The following is a 19360-nucleotide window of genomic DNA, read 5'->3' on the forward strand; positions in this document are numbered from 1 at the left end:
AACATGGGAACAAGTTGCCTGGAGAGATTTTGGAGTCTCCATTCTTAGCAAAACCCATCTGGACTGTGTGCTGTACCTGACACTGCCTTGACAAGGAGGCTGGATTGGAGACCTCTGAGGACCCTTCTAACATCAGCAATTCCATGATTCCAGAAGTTTGGTGAATTCATTCTTGTTTTCTGCATAGATGTACTTCTGTTTACATATAGAGAATGTACACAATTTGAGAATTGGGGAAGACCTACTGCAGAAGCCCAATTAGGGGTCTGAAGGCAAGCCTCCTTCAGCCCTGTTCTGATCAATGTAATCTAAGCAAAAGTAAGACACACCGACACAAAGGACTTCAGAAAAAACAAAAGGGTGAAAGCTTTTCTTCTAGATCAGGGAAATGTAAAAAACTGTACTCTAGAACACTCAAATTCACAGTGTTAAGATCTCTGTTCTGTTTCTACCTTGTGAGATTTGGGCTCCAAACCACATTTTCCCAGTTCCCAGCTTAGAAGGCATTTCTAAGGCAGCTTAGAATTAGGGCATTTCTTTTTTTCTTCAAATTATCCACAATGTAATGCTTGTGCATAAAGTTCATGTGAGCGTTTGGCTCAGGACTATAACTTAGGTCCCTTTTTACAAGGTAATTGCCTGGGTCATGATTGCTGCAACACACTTTCTTATACACAAAATCCTCTTCTACTGAACCTTTTCTAGTAATTCTGAGCATTTTACGGGAAGAAAAAAAGTTTGAATTTAATTTTCAGAAGATGGGTTCTAAACGGGAAACAACAAAAGGACCTTTCTGCTGCCTGTAACTGGATACAATGAACACTATAAAGAGGAAAGAGTTTAGATTTTTCTTCATACTCTGACTTCTGATTGACTAACTAAAGGGATCTTTTGATTCCTTTTGCACACTGTTATAAAGAAGCTAATTCTCCAAGACACTTTTTCTGGCAAATTCGGGCTCCTACCTAAGGTTCTGGAGTTCACTTCTAGGATCTGCTACATAAAATGTAATAAGGTAAGTTTTAAGTACCAGATTCTGGACCTCAGTAACAAACCTAAGATAAGCAGTGAATGAAAATCAGAATGATTAAATCCATTTTCTGTACATCCTTTTGCTCCTCGTAGCAACAATGTATTTAATTGGTGTAAGAAACTCATGATTTTCTGCAGTATTTATAATGAAATCAGCAGCCAGTGGCAAAAATAAAGGAAAAGATCTGGACCTTGTCAGCTCGTTGTTCTTACAAAAGGAAATTCACATGGTAATATGCAGTCTAACTCCTCTGTGGGTAAAAACTGCATACACAAGAATTCATGTTAACGTCTAGAACAGAAGGAAGACTTTTTTTTTCAACGTTATAAATATCAGCACTCATTGCTATATGCAAGTAGATAATTAGGGTAATTATTCCCAATTAGCAGCTGCAAACCCTGCAGATGGGAATTTCAGGGGCTGGTAACCATTGTAAGAAAGTATTTCTGCATGCTGTAAGGCACTTTCATATTTTGGAAAATACACATATAATGACCCTCACATTTGCTGTAAAACATTGTCGTTAATACTTCAGTATAAAGAAAACTCTTTCCTGTACTATTTCCTGTACTATTATAGTACTACTTGTCTTTAAAGCTACGGTGCAGCCTGAGACTGCCTGGATTTTTCTGAATATTTAACCCATCAGTTAAAGTCATTAATGAACCAGTGCTGGCCAAACTGGGGCTCAGATTTTGCTTCTTTTCTTGCACTGTGAGGACAAACAATATCAATGGCCCTTAATTGTTTCTGAAGACAGCAGATGGACTCCAGATGTTTTCATAGGCTGGGTATGACATCTGAGAGAACATGCAGTGAAACTTCCTTGCCAGGCTTCAGAACTCCTGTGCTTGTTGGATTCTGTTCCTTTGTATGGCACAACAGTAAAAAAACAAAAAAAAAAAAAAAACAAAAAAAAACAAAAAAAAAAAGCATACCTATTTTAATTGTATGTAATGCTTCTATTTCAATAACAGGTTTGTGTGATAGTCAGCTGCTTATTATGGTTATAACGGGATTCATGGTGTGTGTGTGTGTGTGTGCAGCATCACAAGCACAAATAGAGTAGGGATTCTTCAGTTCTTTCTTTGGAATTCATTTAAGTTACGAATTCAGAAAGTATAAGAAACGTAATTAGCAATAACAGTAAGACATGTGACTCTAATATTTGTTTTTTATAAGGCTTTTTAATGTGAAAAATCAGTCATTCCTCTCTTTTAAAATAAGCTTTCACTTTCAAGCACCACAACTAAGCCTGTATTTATTCCTTTATTCTTATCCTATCCTTATCTGTATACCTTGTTTATCTGGATGTCCATTAAAACCTTTTTCAGGATTTGGAACTTGTTTTTAGCTTTGCTGACGTATAAGTAATAGAGAGCTTTTAACAGTGAGAGCCTGTTTATATGATATCCATTAATATTTCATAGTATCATTTTTTAATTCTGATTTTTACATTAAACTGTACTGCCAGCTGTGGATAATAATGCTTAAAAATATTTATACTGAATATATTGGGGGACTAACTCCTGCAAGTACTACTACACGTAAATACCTCTTAATTTTCACAGAATCCCCAAAGTCTTTCCTCCAACATACTTATAGTGTTAGGTTTTAGAAAGGAAATGAAGAGGATGTATCACATTTAGAGGTTTCAAGTTTGGACAGAAATTTTCATGCTATTCATCCAACCACCATCCAAAGCTGAATAATAATTAAGGTTTCACAGAATCTTAGACTTAAGCTTTGTTTCTTTGTACGATCTAAGCCATAATTCATTTAGATTCATGCTCCATCTTGTTACTTCATATAGGAATATGACTCGTAATTTATTTCTCTGATATTCCCCTCTAACATTCTCTGCTCATTGTGGTCTGATTCATCTTTCTCACTGACCATATTATCAGTATCTCTTTCTCTCCTGTGCTTGTTTCTTTAATATCTCTGTCTTTACTTGTTCACCCTCTTTTTTCATTTCATTTCCTCCCTAATCCCTTTTTGGGACTCAAAGCACTACTCCAGTTCACCTGTTGTGTGGCTGATTCATATATCTTGAAAGGCAGCAAAAATGACAAGGGATCATGTTAGTTCTTTAAATCTGAACTCCAATCCTGCAGAAATCAATGGGAACATTTACTGAGCTCCACAGTGAACTCTGTCTTTAGGTCTGAAAAATATTTGACTTGAAAGTCTTTATTTGGCATCTTGCTTTGCAGAAACTCCTTAATACATGTTTTACTTGAAGTTCTGATTTATAGTGTGTTGGTAAATAATGCCATTCTACTTTGTAATATATAGGAAGTCATTATGCTTATAAAGGATTTGATGTTGCCAAGTGCATCAGCCCTGGTCCACCAAAGTGTTCTGCTGCATCTTTCTTTTTAACTGTAAATCATTATAATGGATTTCAGTGAGTTGCTTATATTGTTTAAGTAAATCACAGACCTCTGGAGATTATTGAGTCCAACCCCCCTGCTAAAACAGATTCCTCAAAGTAGGTTGCACAGGAAAGAGACCGAGTGGGTTTTGAACATCTCCAAAAAAGGAGCCTCCAATGAGTTTGTTCCACTGCTCTGTGACCTTCAAAGTGAAGAAGTTATTCCTCATGTATTCACAGACCTTCCTCTGTTCTGTACTGTGCCAATTGTTCCTTGTCACTGATCTGGGTACTGCTGAGAAGAGTCCCATTCACTTACCTTTAGATATTTATAAGCATTGATAAGATCCTCTCTCAGCATTGTCATCTCCAGGTAGAACAGTTCCAGATCTCTCAGCTTTTTCTCATATGAAAGATGCTTCAGACCCCTCATCATCTTTGTGGCACTCCACTGGACTCTCTCTAGAAGTTCCCTGTCTTTCTTGAACTGAGGAGCCCAGAACTGTTCACAGTATTCTAAATGTGGCCTCACCAGGGCAGGGTAGAGGGGGAGGATCACCTCCTTTGACCTCTTGGCCACACTCTTTTCAATGCACCCCAGGATCCCATTGGCCTTTTTGGCATCAAGGGCACACTGCTGGCTCATGGCCAACCTGTTGTCCATCAGGACACCCAGGTCCTTCTCTGCAGAGCTCCCTTCCAGCAGGTCAGCCCGTAACCTGTGAGCCCATAACCATGCTTGCTGAGCTTATATGCAAGTCTTTAAACAAGGCTGGTTTCACTGGAAATTGAAAATACTACTCCTATTCAGTTCTCTGACAGTTTGCAGTATAGACACATCTATATTCTGACCACTATATTTACTTTTTGGAAAACCACCCCAACTGTATGAAAGCAACTCCAGCTTCGATGTATTATTAGTAACTTGCTGCATTCCTGATATGTTACAGTCTCTATGAAGTATTTAGCAGTTGCTAAATTAAAAAACAAAAACAAAAACCCACATTTGCTTTTTTTTTTCTTTTTCAGAAGTTTGTCCTTAATCAAAATAGTGCCCATTTATGCATAAATCGTGGCTTAGCTTAATTTAAAGACCTCAGTGAGTGAGTTTTCTGTCTTTGACATACGATCAGCTAACTGTTTATCAGCTGCCAATCTGCATGTAAACTTTTAAGAGGTCAAGATTTCCTGTAATTTACAGCATATGTACATGTAGACCTTGCAACAAAGCTCTCAAGCAATGACTTGATTGTTTCTGAGGTTCTAACATTTATAAAATTAAAATTTCCCATCCTGATATTGAAAGTAAGTTCCCAAATCATTTGTGACCCTTAGAAATTTTTTTCTAAGTGATTTTTTTCTGAAGAAAAAAAAAAAAATCACGACTTTTCTGTATAAAATGGAAACTGGAAAGAAGTATTTAAGTATATGAAAACAATGCACGTTTTGCATTTGTGTTTGATGGTCTCTATTAGGTACCTCAGGATGAATGGGGAGGATACCCTGCCGGTGGGAAAGATGAAGAGATTCCTTGCAGAAGAATGAGAAGCGGGAGCTATATTAAGGCTATGGGAGATGAAGAAAGTGGAGACTCTGATACTAGCCCCAAGACATCACCAAAATTAGCAGTTCGACCCGAGTCATTATTAAAATCCATTGGACAAAGACCACTGGGAGATCATCAAAAGTAAGTTTTACTACACCATGTTATAACCCTTCCTGAAAATTTCCATGAGTAGATTATTTTTCTTTGTCTCTCATTGATAGTGATCGCTCTTCGTAGGAAAAGATTATACTGTAGGTAAAGCTAACTTTGTCTTACTTAGTTTTAAATTAGCTACAGTTTCTCTTGATTAGCGGATGAAAAACTGCTGTCTTCCTCCATTTGTGTAATGAAGGTATTACTTAAGAAAGAGTTTACTGTATTTACTGAAGGAAATATATCCATCTTCATATGAGATCTTTAAAAATTTTTCTTTTTAGGAGGACAATTTCATAATTCTTCAGGATTTTTTGGTGTTTTTTTTTTTCTGAAATAGAAAATACAGTATGCTGTAAGAGCTATAATAAGAAGCAAATGATTGTGATAAGTTTGGTACCTTAAATCTTTTCAGTACAGTGCTTTCTTTATGTGTCAGATATATTGTACAATACTCATTTAACACTTTGTAGATGCTTTGGTTTGACTGCTTTTTTGTTATTAATTGTTTTATTGTTGGTGTTTTGTTTTGCATTGTTCTGTGGTTTTTTTCTTCATTCACTGCATCTTTAATATGACCTATTAAATAACTAATGCAATTTTAAAAACTATAGGAAAACATGCAGTTGTATGTTAATGTTTATATTCTCTTCAACCTTTCAATGTATCATTTTAAATAAACTGTAATTCTTCTTTAGAACACAACTGGAAAGTGGTAGCCACATTTGCAATGTGCTTCTATTTATGTAGCTGGGTGTTTCTCACAGCTCAGAAAGTTGATCTTTTTGCCTGGAAGAAATACATAAAAAGAAGAAATGAAGAGTGAAACCTTTGATTGCTGTTTATTGTTCTCTTGATAATACCATGCACAGTATAGCATAATGACTCATCCTTTCATAAAATAAAATGAAACAAAACAGAAACCTTAGGCCAAACAAAAAACTTTTAGCTTAATTAGATTGAATTATTTAGCTTGCAATATAGAAGAAAAGCACCAGCTTCCTCTGCTACTGAAGGGAACAGTGGTTTTGTACAATTTCTTATGCAATTCTATAGCTTCTATTCAAATGCATACAGAACAGTGTTTGTACTATGAGATGCTGTAAGACTTCTGAGATACTGTGAAGTGAGACTGCTCTGATAAAATTCATTCAGAACAACTTGTGGCATCACAAAGAATGCAAAAGGCCTGTGTTTAGGCAACTGAGCCAAATCTGAATGTGCATCTGAAGGATTTGCTAGCAGAGCAGCTCCAATGGTAGGACCATTGGCTTTTTATCTAAATACTGCTGTCAGACCTGTACCTGGTTGATTTCCAAACATCAAAATGTAAGATCTTAAAGGTAGTGGTTGGAATCAACATTCAAATATATATATTTATATCCTTAGTTGTTGTGTCTGGGCTGGATTTTGAGGTTGAGGCACACTGGCTATAGTGACTGGTTTAGTCAGGGTTTCTCTGGGAAGCAAAGAGAGTGGTCATGCGTCAGGGGGTGAGTAGAGGTTGTTCAGGGTAAGGAGCCCATAATTTCTCAGCAATGGAAGAGGCTTATTTTGTGAATTCCTCTGTCTTGGGTTTTCTTGTAAATGATTGTGAAAGCTGTGGGTCCTGCAAAGGGTCAGAGGGATAAATAAGGGAGATCTAAATTCCAGGGTTTGCCAAAAGTGACCGTTCTGAAGGCAGTGGGCAAAGGGGAGGTAGTCAGCTTTCACACATTGACCAGCTGTATTTCTGCTAGTAAATTAAACAGTGCCAGAGCAGAGGTCTGAGCACTGAAATCTGACCACACGGGCTGACCTGGTTTTAGAGAGGTCTCCCTCGGGTTTGTCATTTGGGCCTATGAGCGCTTCCTCAGACACTGCTGGGACTTGGTCTGGGTGGTAGTGTGGGCCCAGGATCATTCCCAAAAGGCAGTTTGGATGCAGCCATCCTATTTTGAAGGGTAAAAGAGTATAGCAATGGGATTATGGCCAGGCAGTGCCAGTTGGCTTCAAGGCTAGAGAACAGGCGTGGTAATTGTTAATGTATTTGTACAGACATAGCAACTGAGTCTGAGGAGAGCAGGCAGGACTACACCAGTTAGATCCCAAAGTGTCAGGGAGCACCAATGTCATCTGTTGACTAAAGGGGAAAGCCAAATTTCTGTCAGAGCTTAACTCTGCTTTCTTGCCTCTGCCTTATCATGTGCTTGCCAACTATTGACAAAATAATCCTTATGCTGCTTTAAAAGTTGCCCCCCTTGTAAGAGAGATACTGCATTGTTATACAGGTTATCCTGTCAGATTTAACTTTCGTGAGGTGACAGGGACAAAGGATCTGCTAGATCAGTGGGTAATTTGTCAGTGAGTAGCTGGATTATGGGATCCAGCTGCAGATGAACTGGAGATGTAGGCATGCTGTCACAGATGAAGGTACATGGAAAACTGCTCAAAATATTGTTGATTAAAACCCCAGTGCAATGCAGATACAGTGTAGTTAGGTTGACAGCAGTGCATGTTCCTGGCCCCCAAAGATTTAATGGCATAGAAACCATTAACTGCAGTAGGAAAAGGATAGTTTTTGTGATACTGTGAAGTACTACTCGGGATCTGCTGACAATTTGTCATAAACGCTGCACTAGAAATGAGAATCTGACCTGTTGCTCATGTATCTTTTAAATCCCCATTTTTGCTTTAAACTGATGGACAGTACCTTGAATCTGCCAGCCTGCCATGTAGAGTTTTTCCTGTGTGACCTTCAGACAGAAATGTCACAACTATTCTCATTCTTGAATGTCTGTCTTGCAAAAACCTGCAAATTCCAACAGCCCTTGACATTATGCAGTACTTTGGGCAAGCAGGCAGACAGAAAATTTCTTGTTTCACAGAAATATTGATGAAATAATGATCCAAAACCTGGGATTTCACCAAAAGCCATCTCCTCCCAGTTCTTCCCTGTCACTCTGTCAGTGCAGGTCCCTGTAAAGTCAGTCAGATTGCTATGAAGGGCATAGCAAGGGGTGATGGTCATGGAGCCTTCCTCCCTCCTTCTACATGGTTCAGTAATCCCCCTTGCATGCTGAGTGCCCTTTGTACTGCTGATCTCACTGCTGAGCCAAAAGTGAAGGTTTTGAACAGCTTTCTTGCATGTATAGCTGGACTAAATAATGTGACTGGCGTGTCTTATGAGAAATTACATAATTCAAGATGTCAGCTGCATTAGCTTGCTTTTTAGCTTGCTTATAGGATGGAGGGAGCTGAAGCACAGAAATAAAATGGGGCTTTTAGTCTCAATCCTTTGCTTGAATGGACAGGATAGCTCAGAACTGAAATCTGGATGAGCACCAGTAAACCTGCAATATGAATACTGATAGTTTCATTGCTATAAATATATAATATATTAATAATATAAATATATAATATAATAAAAATAATAAATAAATAAATAATAATAAAAAATAAAAATATAATATAAATATATTGCTTTTGCTTCAATAGGAGGGTTTCATAAGAATGCGCCTAGTTTTTTTATCACTATACTGAATAGGCTAAAATGGAAACTGGACAAGTTTTCACTTAACCTTAAACATAATGTTGCTGTGTGTGCATGTTTCTCCTCTGAGTTGTATCAGGCATCTTTGAAAGGAATTATTTCCTATTTAAATTCCATTTATATTTTGACCAAAGTAAGCCCCTGTTTTGTTGGTTCGTGTTGCTCAAAGATTGAGAAAATCAAACATTAAAAATTCATGAACACTAAAAATGCATATTTGTATCTGAGTAAATAATTTTATGTAACATAACAAGCAGGTAAACATAACTGATTTAATATGACCATTAACATTCTGAGATCATTTATTTTAAGTAGCTCTTGGAAAGAAGCATATTTTAGTCCAAGTGGAAATGAAAAAGAAGTTGAGGGCCTGCCCTCCTCCTTTCCACACAGATGGTAGTTGCAGGGCTTGCACCCAAACAGTGCCATCTGATCATCGCCACTATCAAACCGTTGGCACAGCCAGCATCATCCCAGCCTGCCTGCAGCCCAGCACCAGGCTGGCTGGTAGGCAGCACCCAGGCATGTTGCATGGACTTACCCTGCTGGATGCAATCACCCTCAATGCAGGATAAGAAAGTTTAATCATGTGGATCAGTTGGCCGAAGGGTCAGATAACAGACCTGACTTATTTCTGATGTGGTCTAAGTGATTCAAATTTTGCTGGATTTTTCAAAAATTAAATGCATCCAGATATCTATAGACTACCCACTGAAGACAAATGCAGTTCAACTCTTACTTTGTGAATGCTGTTTCAAAAGAATAAATAGCATGTCATGCTACTCACTTCTATAACTTCAAGTCAAAGGCCAATGTAATTTATTATTATTATTTCAAAATTGCATTTGAGTGAAATATAATACAATAAAGCTTGCTGTGCTGGAGACAGGACACGTATCTGAATCTGCTTTCTTTGAACTTTTTGATTTCTTGAAATTGTTCCAGAAGTGCCATTTATTGTAGAAATTACTGAGAGTTACAAGGGAAACATGCTTCTTTTTTTTTCTTTTTTAGTATTTTTTTACTTTGCTTTATGATAAGGCATAGAAAATCTTCTAAATGTCAGATTCAGTATCTTTTGAGCGTATATGTGTGTGTTGGAGGTGAAGCAAGCCTTTTCAATTCAGTCCATTGTTTTTTACTGTGTGTGAAGCTGCTGGGGATGGAGTTCAAATAATAGATCACAGAATCGCTCAGGCTGGAAAAGACCAAAAAAAGATCATCGAGTCCAACCTAACCATTCTACCCTAACTCTAACAACCCTCTGCTAAATCATGTCCCTGAGCACCACATTCAAACGGTTTTTAAACACATCCAGGGATGGTGACTCAACCACCTCCCTAGAGAGACTATTCCAGTGCTTAACAACCCTTTCTGTAAAGAAGTTTTTCCTGATATCCAACCTAAACTTACCCTGATGCGACTTGAGGCCATTTCCCCCATCCTGTCACCTGTCACCAGTGAGAAGAGACCAACCCCGCTCCTGCTGTAAGCACCTTTCAGAAATTGGAAGAGAGCAATAAGGTCTCCCCTCAGCCTCCCATTCCCCAGACTAAACAGCCACAGTTCCTTCTGTCTCTCCTCATAGGGCATATTCCCAAGCCCTTCACAAACCTTGTTGCCCTTCTTTGGATCTGCTCCAGCACCTCAGTGTCCTTTCTGTACTGAGATGCCCAAAACTGAACACAGTATTCGAGGTTGGGCCTCACCAGTGCCGAGTACAGGGCAGGATGACTTCCCTAGTCCTGCTCACCACACCATTCCTGATACAAGCCAGGATGCCATTGGCCTTCTTGGCCACCTGGACACACTGCTGGCTTATACTCAGCCAGTTGTGCGTCAGTACACCAAGATCCCTTTCCATCAGGCTGCTTTCCAGCCACTCCTCCCCAAGCCTGTAGGGTTGCCTGGGGTTGTTGTGACCAAAATGCAAGACCTGACACTTGGCCCTATTGAAACTCATACAGTCACTCCATCAACTCTGATGGAAGGCAGTTTGCAGAATATAGAATGTAGAAGGTGTATACTGTGCTGTCAGGTATTTTCATTTACAGTAACAGTGCAGAGAGCTGAACAAGTAATGGAATTGTTAGCTGAAACAAAGGGAATGTCAATCCTGAATAAGTTTCATGGAACCTTGGAAGAGAGACTGCCCCACATAATTTGTAACCTAGACAATGTCATTATTCTGTATTTGTAGCAAAAGCAAAGTTGAGAGATGGAAGCATCAGAAATGTTGTGATCTAGAAAGGAAAGCTAAAAATAAAACTCTGGGCTACGTGATAGAAAAAAAATTATATGATTGAAGACAACGTTTTAGTCATTTGATGCTTCTCGTATACAGGAAAAGAGGACTTAATATACTGATTATGTAAATGAACAGGGTAGCGCCATAGAAGTAGCTTGCTCTGTTTTTTCAGTATCTCCTTTTTGAAGTGCTGTGAAAGACTGAAAGCTGTCTAACCATTTAGTCAAAAGGGATAACAATAGCACTCAGCCCAAAGCTAATGTGCTCCATTTGAAGATCATACTGGTATCACGCAAATGAATGATCGTGCTGTGCTAAAGATTTCCATTATGCTCTGACTCATGGGAAACTAGAAGCCACATGCATAAAGATAAAATAGATTAAGCTACAATGAAATAAAAACAGTGACAGGAATGTGTACTTCTGTTTCTTGATTCTCTAATGGCAGACGTTGCAGTGGTAGCAGGTAGTCCAGATACATTACGTTAATGGGTGAGCAGACATCAAGGTATGTGAATAGGTGCTACAAGTACTTGTGTGGGTAGGTACTATACAAATGTTGTTTCAGTGAGGAAGGAAATCTGCCATGGCAATAATTATTTGGTAGATTGCCATGGTAGAATAGCAATGCTCTTTTTTTTCTCTTGGCTAAGTTCTCCCTCTGTTCTCCTCTGAAGTGTTGCGGCCCCTTATTGAAGTGTTTCATGAAATGCTTGTTTATTGTGAAATCTTGTTTATGGAGAAAAGCAGCATTGTTGGGTCTTATTAAACCCCACAGCACACTTGAAGAACACTGTGCATGTCTCTACATTTCAGCCACTTTCCTTTGAAGTCTGATTCCTCAATATAAAACTACTTTATTTAGCAGTTTCAGCTGATGTGCCTGAATTAGACCTGAAATTGTTGACCCACAAATGTTTTCTGGACTTAAAGTTACACCAGCTGCAATGATCTGTGTTAACAATAATTTTTCCCTGCCCTTACATTTTTTTAGATGGAGAGATTTCATCTCTTCCGGCTCATACTGATTTATGCTGACTTGAGTATCAGAAATCTGACTCAAGGCATGTGCACATGTTCTGTTCTACAGACTCCATTTTGGCACCATTTTTCTTGCCAAAGAACAGATAAAGGGGGTTGAACCAGAACAAGATGTGATAGCACTCATCTGCCAGAGGGCTTGGCTCAGAAAGAAGCATGAAATACCAAAAGATCCTCTAAGAGAAAGGGAAATCTCCATTTAAAAATATAATCTTACCACCTATAATCATTTATGGTAACCATAGCACACTTACAACATGAGGAACTGAAAACAAAAGAAGAGAAATAGGGATGCTGCAAAGAACTTCACAGTTGAGAGTTCAAATGCAGCTAGAGAAATGTGTCATATTTCTATGATGTGGCAAACTACTGAGGCAAGCCTTTTTTGTTGTAATTTTTAAGAGTAAACTTCAATGTACCCTTAAATCTTATGTGTTTTAAAGTAGGAATGATTTAGTAGCTGTTCCTGAGGTACATTTTGAATAGAAGAGGTGGGGAAAGTCACTAGAAAACTAATCCTCACCTTTTATATGCTTTTTATTTATCTTTTTTTCTTCAATCTTCTGTTTCCCCTCAGTCTTTTTGTGTTTTTTCTTCTTGTGTTTTTCCTCAATCTTCTGACTCCAAAAAGCCTCATTACACACTTCATTAGCAGCTTTCTGAGGCCCTGTAGTGTACTAGCATCTACTCAGAGTCTCTGAGGGGTGAAATTGGAGATTTACTGAGGAGGGTTTGAGGCCTAATTACAAAGCGTTATCAACTAATAATGCAATCAGTGGGCCACTGGCACAGTGATAGTGTTCTCTGCTACAGTCAATAAGATCTGGGTTAGATTAGTCCACAGGGTTAAGAAGGAATGCTGATGAAGGGCAACCAGTCATCTGTCTACCTAGGAGGCATCTTTTATGGGGTCAGAAGAAGGTCCCTATCCTTTCTTCCTCAGCAGAATAATAGGAAATTCTCTTAAGCACTGTAAGACTCCTTGTTCTCTTAGAAGTAGCAAAGCTGCCTTTCAGAAGTGTCTTTCTGAAATCCAGGGAGTAATTGAACCAGATCACTTGCCTTACTGTATTATATACAAGCTTTATGTTATAGGGCTGAAACCTATTACCCTGGATTAGGGACAGAAAGGGAATTCTGAAGGTCTGAACAAAGTGCAGAGTCTTCACGGGAATAAATGAGGCTTTTGTCATAAAGATGCAATTATGTGATGGATTGTGGTGAAACCATGGTCAGATTTAGGCCAGTCTTACAAGAGTGAACACTCAGACCCAAGAGAAAATTTATTTCAGTTTTGTTTTTGTTTGTTTTCATGATTTGGTTTTTGTATATTTTTTTTTAATAATTCCTGATTTCAGTGAATATGTTGCTTCTATATTTCATTTGAAAAACTGAATCAAGAGCAGCTTTTCTCATTTGTTTAGTTTTTAGCTTAAAAAAGAATGAAACTCTGAAGTATGTGTATAGAAACACTTCTGTACCTCAAGCAAGGACCTGAAAAATAAGGTGCTTTTTGTTAGCACAGATTGTATGTATTTTCATTTCTTTCAGTTCTACTGCATGGTTTGCTTAGATTTTTTTTTTTCTTCTCAGAAATTTCATAGTCTCACAATGTCATCAAACTCAGTATGAGAAACTCACTACTTTGTTTAATACCTGTTGGCTTCAGTGGACTTACATGCATGTTTAAATTAAGCTGCTGATCGTGGTACTGTAAATGCCTCTAAGTTTTTGCCATAACATCTGTCTGAGTTTCTTTGTTGTTGACCAGTTTGCTGTGTAATCTCTGGGATAAGCTCAGTATAGGATGCTGGGACAAGACTTTTACAATTAAGTATATGTGTGCATCTGTCACCTCTTACAAACAATAGCTTTTAGTTCAGATTTCCCACGTGAGACCCTTTTTATTATATCCACATTCTGCAAGTTTTGGAGAGTAGGCTAAGCAGAGAGGGATCAAACCATCAGACTGTTTAACTCTTCTAGATTATTTCCTCTTGTATTTTGGTTTGTATGGTTCTAAATCTGTAACTCCTTACTGGCAGGAAAGGTTCTCTCCTTCCAATGATTAGTAAATATTTCATCAGGAGTGCAGCAGCAGTTTCCAACTCTTTCCTAACATATTCTTGTAATAAATCAAATCATAGAATCCTAGAATAGCCTGGGTTGAAAAGGACTACAATGATCATCTAGCTCCAACCCCTCTGCTATGTTCAGGCTCATCAACCACCAGACCAGGCTGCCCAGAGCCACATCCAGCCTGGCCTTGAATGCCTCCAGGGATGGGGCATCCACAACCTCCTTGGGCAACTTTTTCCAGTGTGTCACCACCCTGTATGTGAAAAACTTTCTCCTAACACCTAATCTTAACCTTCCCTGTCTCCTTGATATCTTTCAGACATCTTTAAGAAAGGCTATGTGTTGATGAAATGCGTAGGCCTCTTGAAAATTTATTTTGGCCCAAATACTAATGTCTGTCACTGATCAAAGAGAAACTCCAGTCTGGCAAATATTAGAAAATTCTTCACTGCAAATAAATTCTCCAAATTTATGTGTACTTTCAGTTTTTCAAAGAACTGGAATAACTGCATTATTCCAAAGGGAGAATCAGACTTAATGCCTATGCTCAGAGCTCTCCATTGCACTGTAGGCAGGCACATCTGTGCCCCTGTGCAGAACTCTATTGATTTCAGCAGGGATCCACAGAGACGCAGTGTGACTCGCAGCTGCTGTACAATGGTGCTGCCAGCTAAGCTTAATCATTAGATTCTATTTGATGAGTTATTTCACGTACCTACTGAGACATAGTTAAGATACAGATAGAGGAATGAATATCCATCGAAATGCAAATCTCTCAATAAAATAGGTTTTGATAACTTACGCTACTTTGCTAATCCTATTGCACCTGCCTTTTAGGTGCCCGAGATGAAGTCTACAAATGTTATCTTTTTGTTCCAGAATGATACTTCTGAATTGCATGTGCTGATTTAAACAGAGGTGATTGTACCTGCCTTAATGTTCCCTTTCATTCTTAGATTTTCTGACAAATGCAGGCATGATCATGCAAATAAAAACGTGAGGGTTTCGAATATTACAATTCCAAAAGTTAATTTGACGGAAAATGGACTTTCTTTATATCCGATGCTGTCTTAATAAACTTGATAGGCCCTTCCAGAATCATAAGGTGACTTTGTTACTGCAACTTTTAAGGGCCTGTGAAGACATTAACTCACTTTTGATATCTCCTTGACCCAAGGTGCACTGGAAGGTGAACATTCTATGGGATGATCACTATCTTGAAAGTATGTGAGTAGATGGAGGAATAAACTTGACAGATTTATCACATTTGCTGTGTGGTTGGCATTATGTTCATGTTTTTTTAAACAAAGCCTATTGGTTCTGTGACAAAGTATATGATATAAATTGCTCATTAGTAAATAATATTCAGGTAGATAAGCACAAGAAAAATGTGACCAAGAACCCTTTCTCAGGTTTGCATATAATGTGTTTTTTTCCACTGTCAAGTACTGCTGCAATATGAATTTGCTGGTAGACATTAAGGGATTTGTTTGTTTTACATGGACTCTGGCATAGCTATAAATTCTAAGACCAAGTCAGTTAGTCAATCTGGAATTTCAGGGTGTCCTAAAAGGAAAACGATAATGTTTTATTATCATGCATATCAGATGCCTTTCCTGTCATGCATATCAGATATCTTTTAGCCAAATTGCCAAAAGACATCCCTTCTGCAGAACATCCAGTTGTTAAATGAGTCACTGTACAGTACTGAATGCTATTAGTCCAGTTTGCAGAAATTGCTAGTCATATAGCAATGACACAGGCTTGTGGAAAAAAAGAGTCACATCAGCATCTGAGCTCAGTGATGACAAAGCATTAACTCAGTGCTGCACAAAGTGACAAACCAAGTGAGTGGTGCAAAGACCACAGCAAGGGTGTAGTAAAGACTACAGCGAGAACACCACGAATCAGCCAGCAATTCATGCTGAAGTTGTTTGGCTGCTTCAGGCACAGTGCGCAGTCATTTAAACTTTACAAAAGTTAGGTAGAACAGTGAAATTCTGGAAAAAGAACAAAGGAAGTTATTTAGTATAAAGTAACTTAAACAATTTTACTCCTCTTAAAAATGCTGTTAACAGAGGAAATAAATGGCTAAATAATAGATGGCTAAGGATGAGGAAATAAGATTCCTTCCCTTACTAATGCTTTACTGCAGTTATTGCATTAGCAATACTGCAGTTATTGCATTAGCTTACATGACTGTTCCATTTATTAAAGCAGGTTCTAAATACCCTTTAGTTTTTCAAGTCTTGGTTACAACAGGATAAGTGGGTAAAAAAGATAAGGGGACCTAGATTTGCTCCTCCATCTAATCTAAATACCATCTAATGCTTTTTGATCACAATAAGTAAACTTAAGTGTCTTCCTACATCTTTACTGTTCGGAGTCCTTTTAAAGGTAGCTACAAGAAATGGATAAACAGAAGAAAATGTGTTTTCTGAAAGTCAAAAACGTCTTTTTTTCCTTTTCTTTTCTTTTTTCTTTTTCAGCATACCTTGTAGCTTTTAGGTCTAAAGTAACAGAGGTTACTGGCTTCTGTGATGATGTTTTGAAAGCTCTTGAACAGAACTGTGGGCTGGGAATTGAGAGGAGTCTAAGCAGCAGGAAGGAGTAGGATCTGGGTTGACCAAGAAGAGAAGAGAGCTGAATGTGTATTTTTTTTGTATATGTGAATTCGGGGGCTGAAGGAAAATGCAGCTTTCAGATAGGAGCTGCAGGGCATATGAGGTCTGGAATAGAGACCTGAGACTTTGCAGGCTAGAGGTAAGCAAAAAAAGGGAGGCTGTAATGCAAGACTTCTAGAAACTTCTAAGTACTCTTTTTTTGGACTGTTGTCTCTTCCCTTATTCTTCATCTACTTTTTTTTTCTGTTTGAATATGCAGTCTAACTTCTTCCTCGTTCACTCTATGTCAGGGTTATATATATGAGATGTATTATCAGATATACTACCAGTTATACTATCCCACATGAGCATGCCATGCTATAGTTGACTGTTATAATACAATATTTTGTCTTCCCTGAATACACTCACACAACCTGCCTGGTACTGAAAGTGCTGTTGCAAATTTGGCTATCTTCACTGGGACTCCTAACGCTTTCCTTTTACAGTAGATGTTGTCAGGAGCTGCAGTGTCTGTACATAGGACTTCCTTATACCCAAAAGTTTGTTGAGGCTTTGAACCTTGCTTTCAGCTAAGAGACGTCTCAAAAAAGATTTCCCCCTAGCTTCTGTGGACTTTCTCTAATCCAGTGGTAAAGGGAAGGCAACCCTTGAGGGGGAAAAAAAACAAACAAAGAGGCTTTTAAAGAGGAATCCATAAGAACTTGTCTGTTTTGAAAAGCAAGTGGAAAGTGGGCTGACATATCAGTTTAATTTTTGCTTTTAGTCTCTTCCTTTCTTTCCACAGTACCAAACTTTGCACTCACCTATTTAATGTTAATGTGTACATTTGTTTTGTGGCCCTGGAGATGAACTATCAAACCATTTTATATGTCCATGCTTGTCTTCATCAGCAATTAGCTGATAATACCATCTACTGCAGATCATAAAAGAAAATCATTTTCTTATATGGAAGTTGATAGAGCTGTGGTATTTTGGAACATTTTGGTATTTTGGTCAAGAAATTTGTAGCTGAGTTTATAAACAGAGTGACTGCCATTAAAAAGCCAGCTTTTACCAATGTCACATATGATCTTATAGCATTATTGGTAATCGTGAAAGTTTTTTGAGCAATGGGTAATGATATTTGAAAAAAATATATCTATGTAACTTTTGTGTTTAAACCATTTATGTTTCTGGATCATGGTTATAACACGACCGCCAGTTTTACTATGCATTGAGACATTTATCCTAGAGGATTAACTTGAATGTATATCTTAAAAATGAAAATTAATCATTTCTTTTTAACAGAAAGGAGTTCAAAGTATTAATTGAAGAAATGTGAAATTGCTTTTACAGTCTAATATATGTAACACTTCTTTTATTTTGTTAGAGCCCTATGAATAAATTGCTTTCCTCTAATAAATGAAAAATTATTTAACTACCATGTTATGTCCAAACTCATAGATCAAAATCCAGCTGCTTGGCAGTACCATGGCATATGGGGCTTATTCTTCTCACAAATTACTGTTGTAAACATTGTTGATTGTATTTAATGATAGTAATACTTCACAAGGAACCGGTACCTCCATAAAGAAATACTATTTTTCATCAAAATCACTTAGCGAAGGAACCAGTTATTAGGAGCCAGTTTAATTCATTTTTTAAAATAGCTGTTAAAATAATTATTTATTCACACTTTAATTATTTTGCCTCTTTCTTTATTTTGCCCTGGTTTTAACAAATACCTCAAATACTCCTTTCATTCATAAACTGCTTCTGAACTCAGAATCCAAGATTTTATCATCTGATGACAAGCAGAAGGTCCAGATGTGACTTATCAAACTGTTCTGAAAAATACGACATTAACAATACTAGGCAGATTTAGTAAAGCATGTAAAAAGAATCAAGATGATACAAAGCAGGTGACAACCATCAGCCTGATGCCTACAAAGGAAAATAGGTGTTGTTACATCCAACAATTTAATGTGGGCAGGTAGGCTCTGTATCACTTTGCCTAATCTGTTATATTTGTCTTCACACCAATGGGAACAAAAAAGGTGATTACAGTTCCTGTTTTCATAATCTAAAATCAAATCAGAGCCTCTATCAGAGACTTACCATAATCTGCAAGTCATTTTGACAGTAATGATTTAATTAGCCAATGTTCAGGTGCCTGCACCAGTGTCATACATTTTCATTTTGATTCAACAGATATAGCATAGCTTCTACACAGTTTACCTCTGTCTTGAAGTTAAGGAGATATTCTATGAAAGGCAGCAACCAAAATCAGGAAGTAAAAAACAGTATAGCTTCCAGGGAAATGTCTTAAGAGTTCAGAAAATAAAGCCTGCCTCGCATGAAGATTTAAGTAAATGACATTTCCTTTTTCTTTGAAGAAGAAGAAGCAGGTAGCCCATCGTAGAGAAGCAGATAGCTGCCCCAAGGAAGTAAAGCTGTCTGTGCTGAGCCTGAGATGACCAAGGCAGGAATAACACATGGAACAATTCAGAGTAGATCTTCCAAGTGTAAGGTCAGGAGGTCTGTAAATCCCATCTATTCTCGCAGCTGGTGATGTGAAGGACATTGAGTCATCTTACATGTCTGACATCAAAGGAAATGGCCACACAGGGAGCCAGAGCTCAGCACTCCTTGCTGCTCTAGTCAAAGTCACGACAAAGGGCCTGAGATTCCTCCGAGTGTTCTTCGTGGATTGCTCAAATCTAGGCCTACTCCTCAAGGAAGTCTGAT

General features: G+C 38.0%; 1 protein-coding gene across 1 annotated transcript in view; it reads left to right on the top strand.

Moving 5' to 3' along the window:
• The window catches only part of DLGAP2 (DLG associated protein 2), an 85828-nt gene that overhangs the window by 13415 nt on the left and 53053 nt on the right, over nucleotides 1-19360 (top strand). Inside the window, exon 2 of the mRNA XM_042888188.1 lies at nucleotides 4886-5097. Coding sequence (XP_042744122.1) covers nucleotides 4886-5097 — 212 coding nt within the window. The remainder of the gene's footprint in view (nucleotides 1-4885; nucleotides 5098-19360) is intronic.

This window comes from Lagopus leucura, unplaced genomic scaffold (genome assembly GCF_019238085.1).
Source record: "Lagopus leucura isolate 7727_CA_CO unplaced genomic scaffold, USGS_WTPT01 Super-Scaffold_73, whole genome shotgun sequence".
Lineage (NCBI taxonomy): Eukaryota > Metazoa > Chordata > Aves > Galliformes > Phasianidae > Lagopus > Lagopus leucura.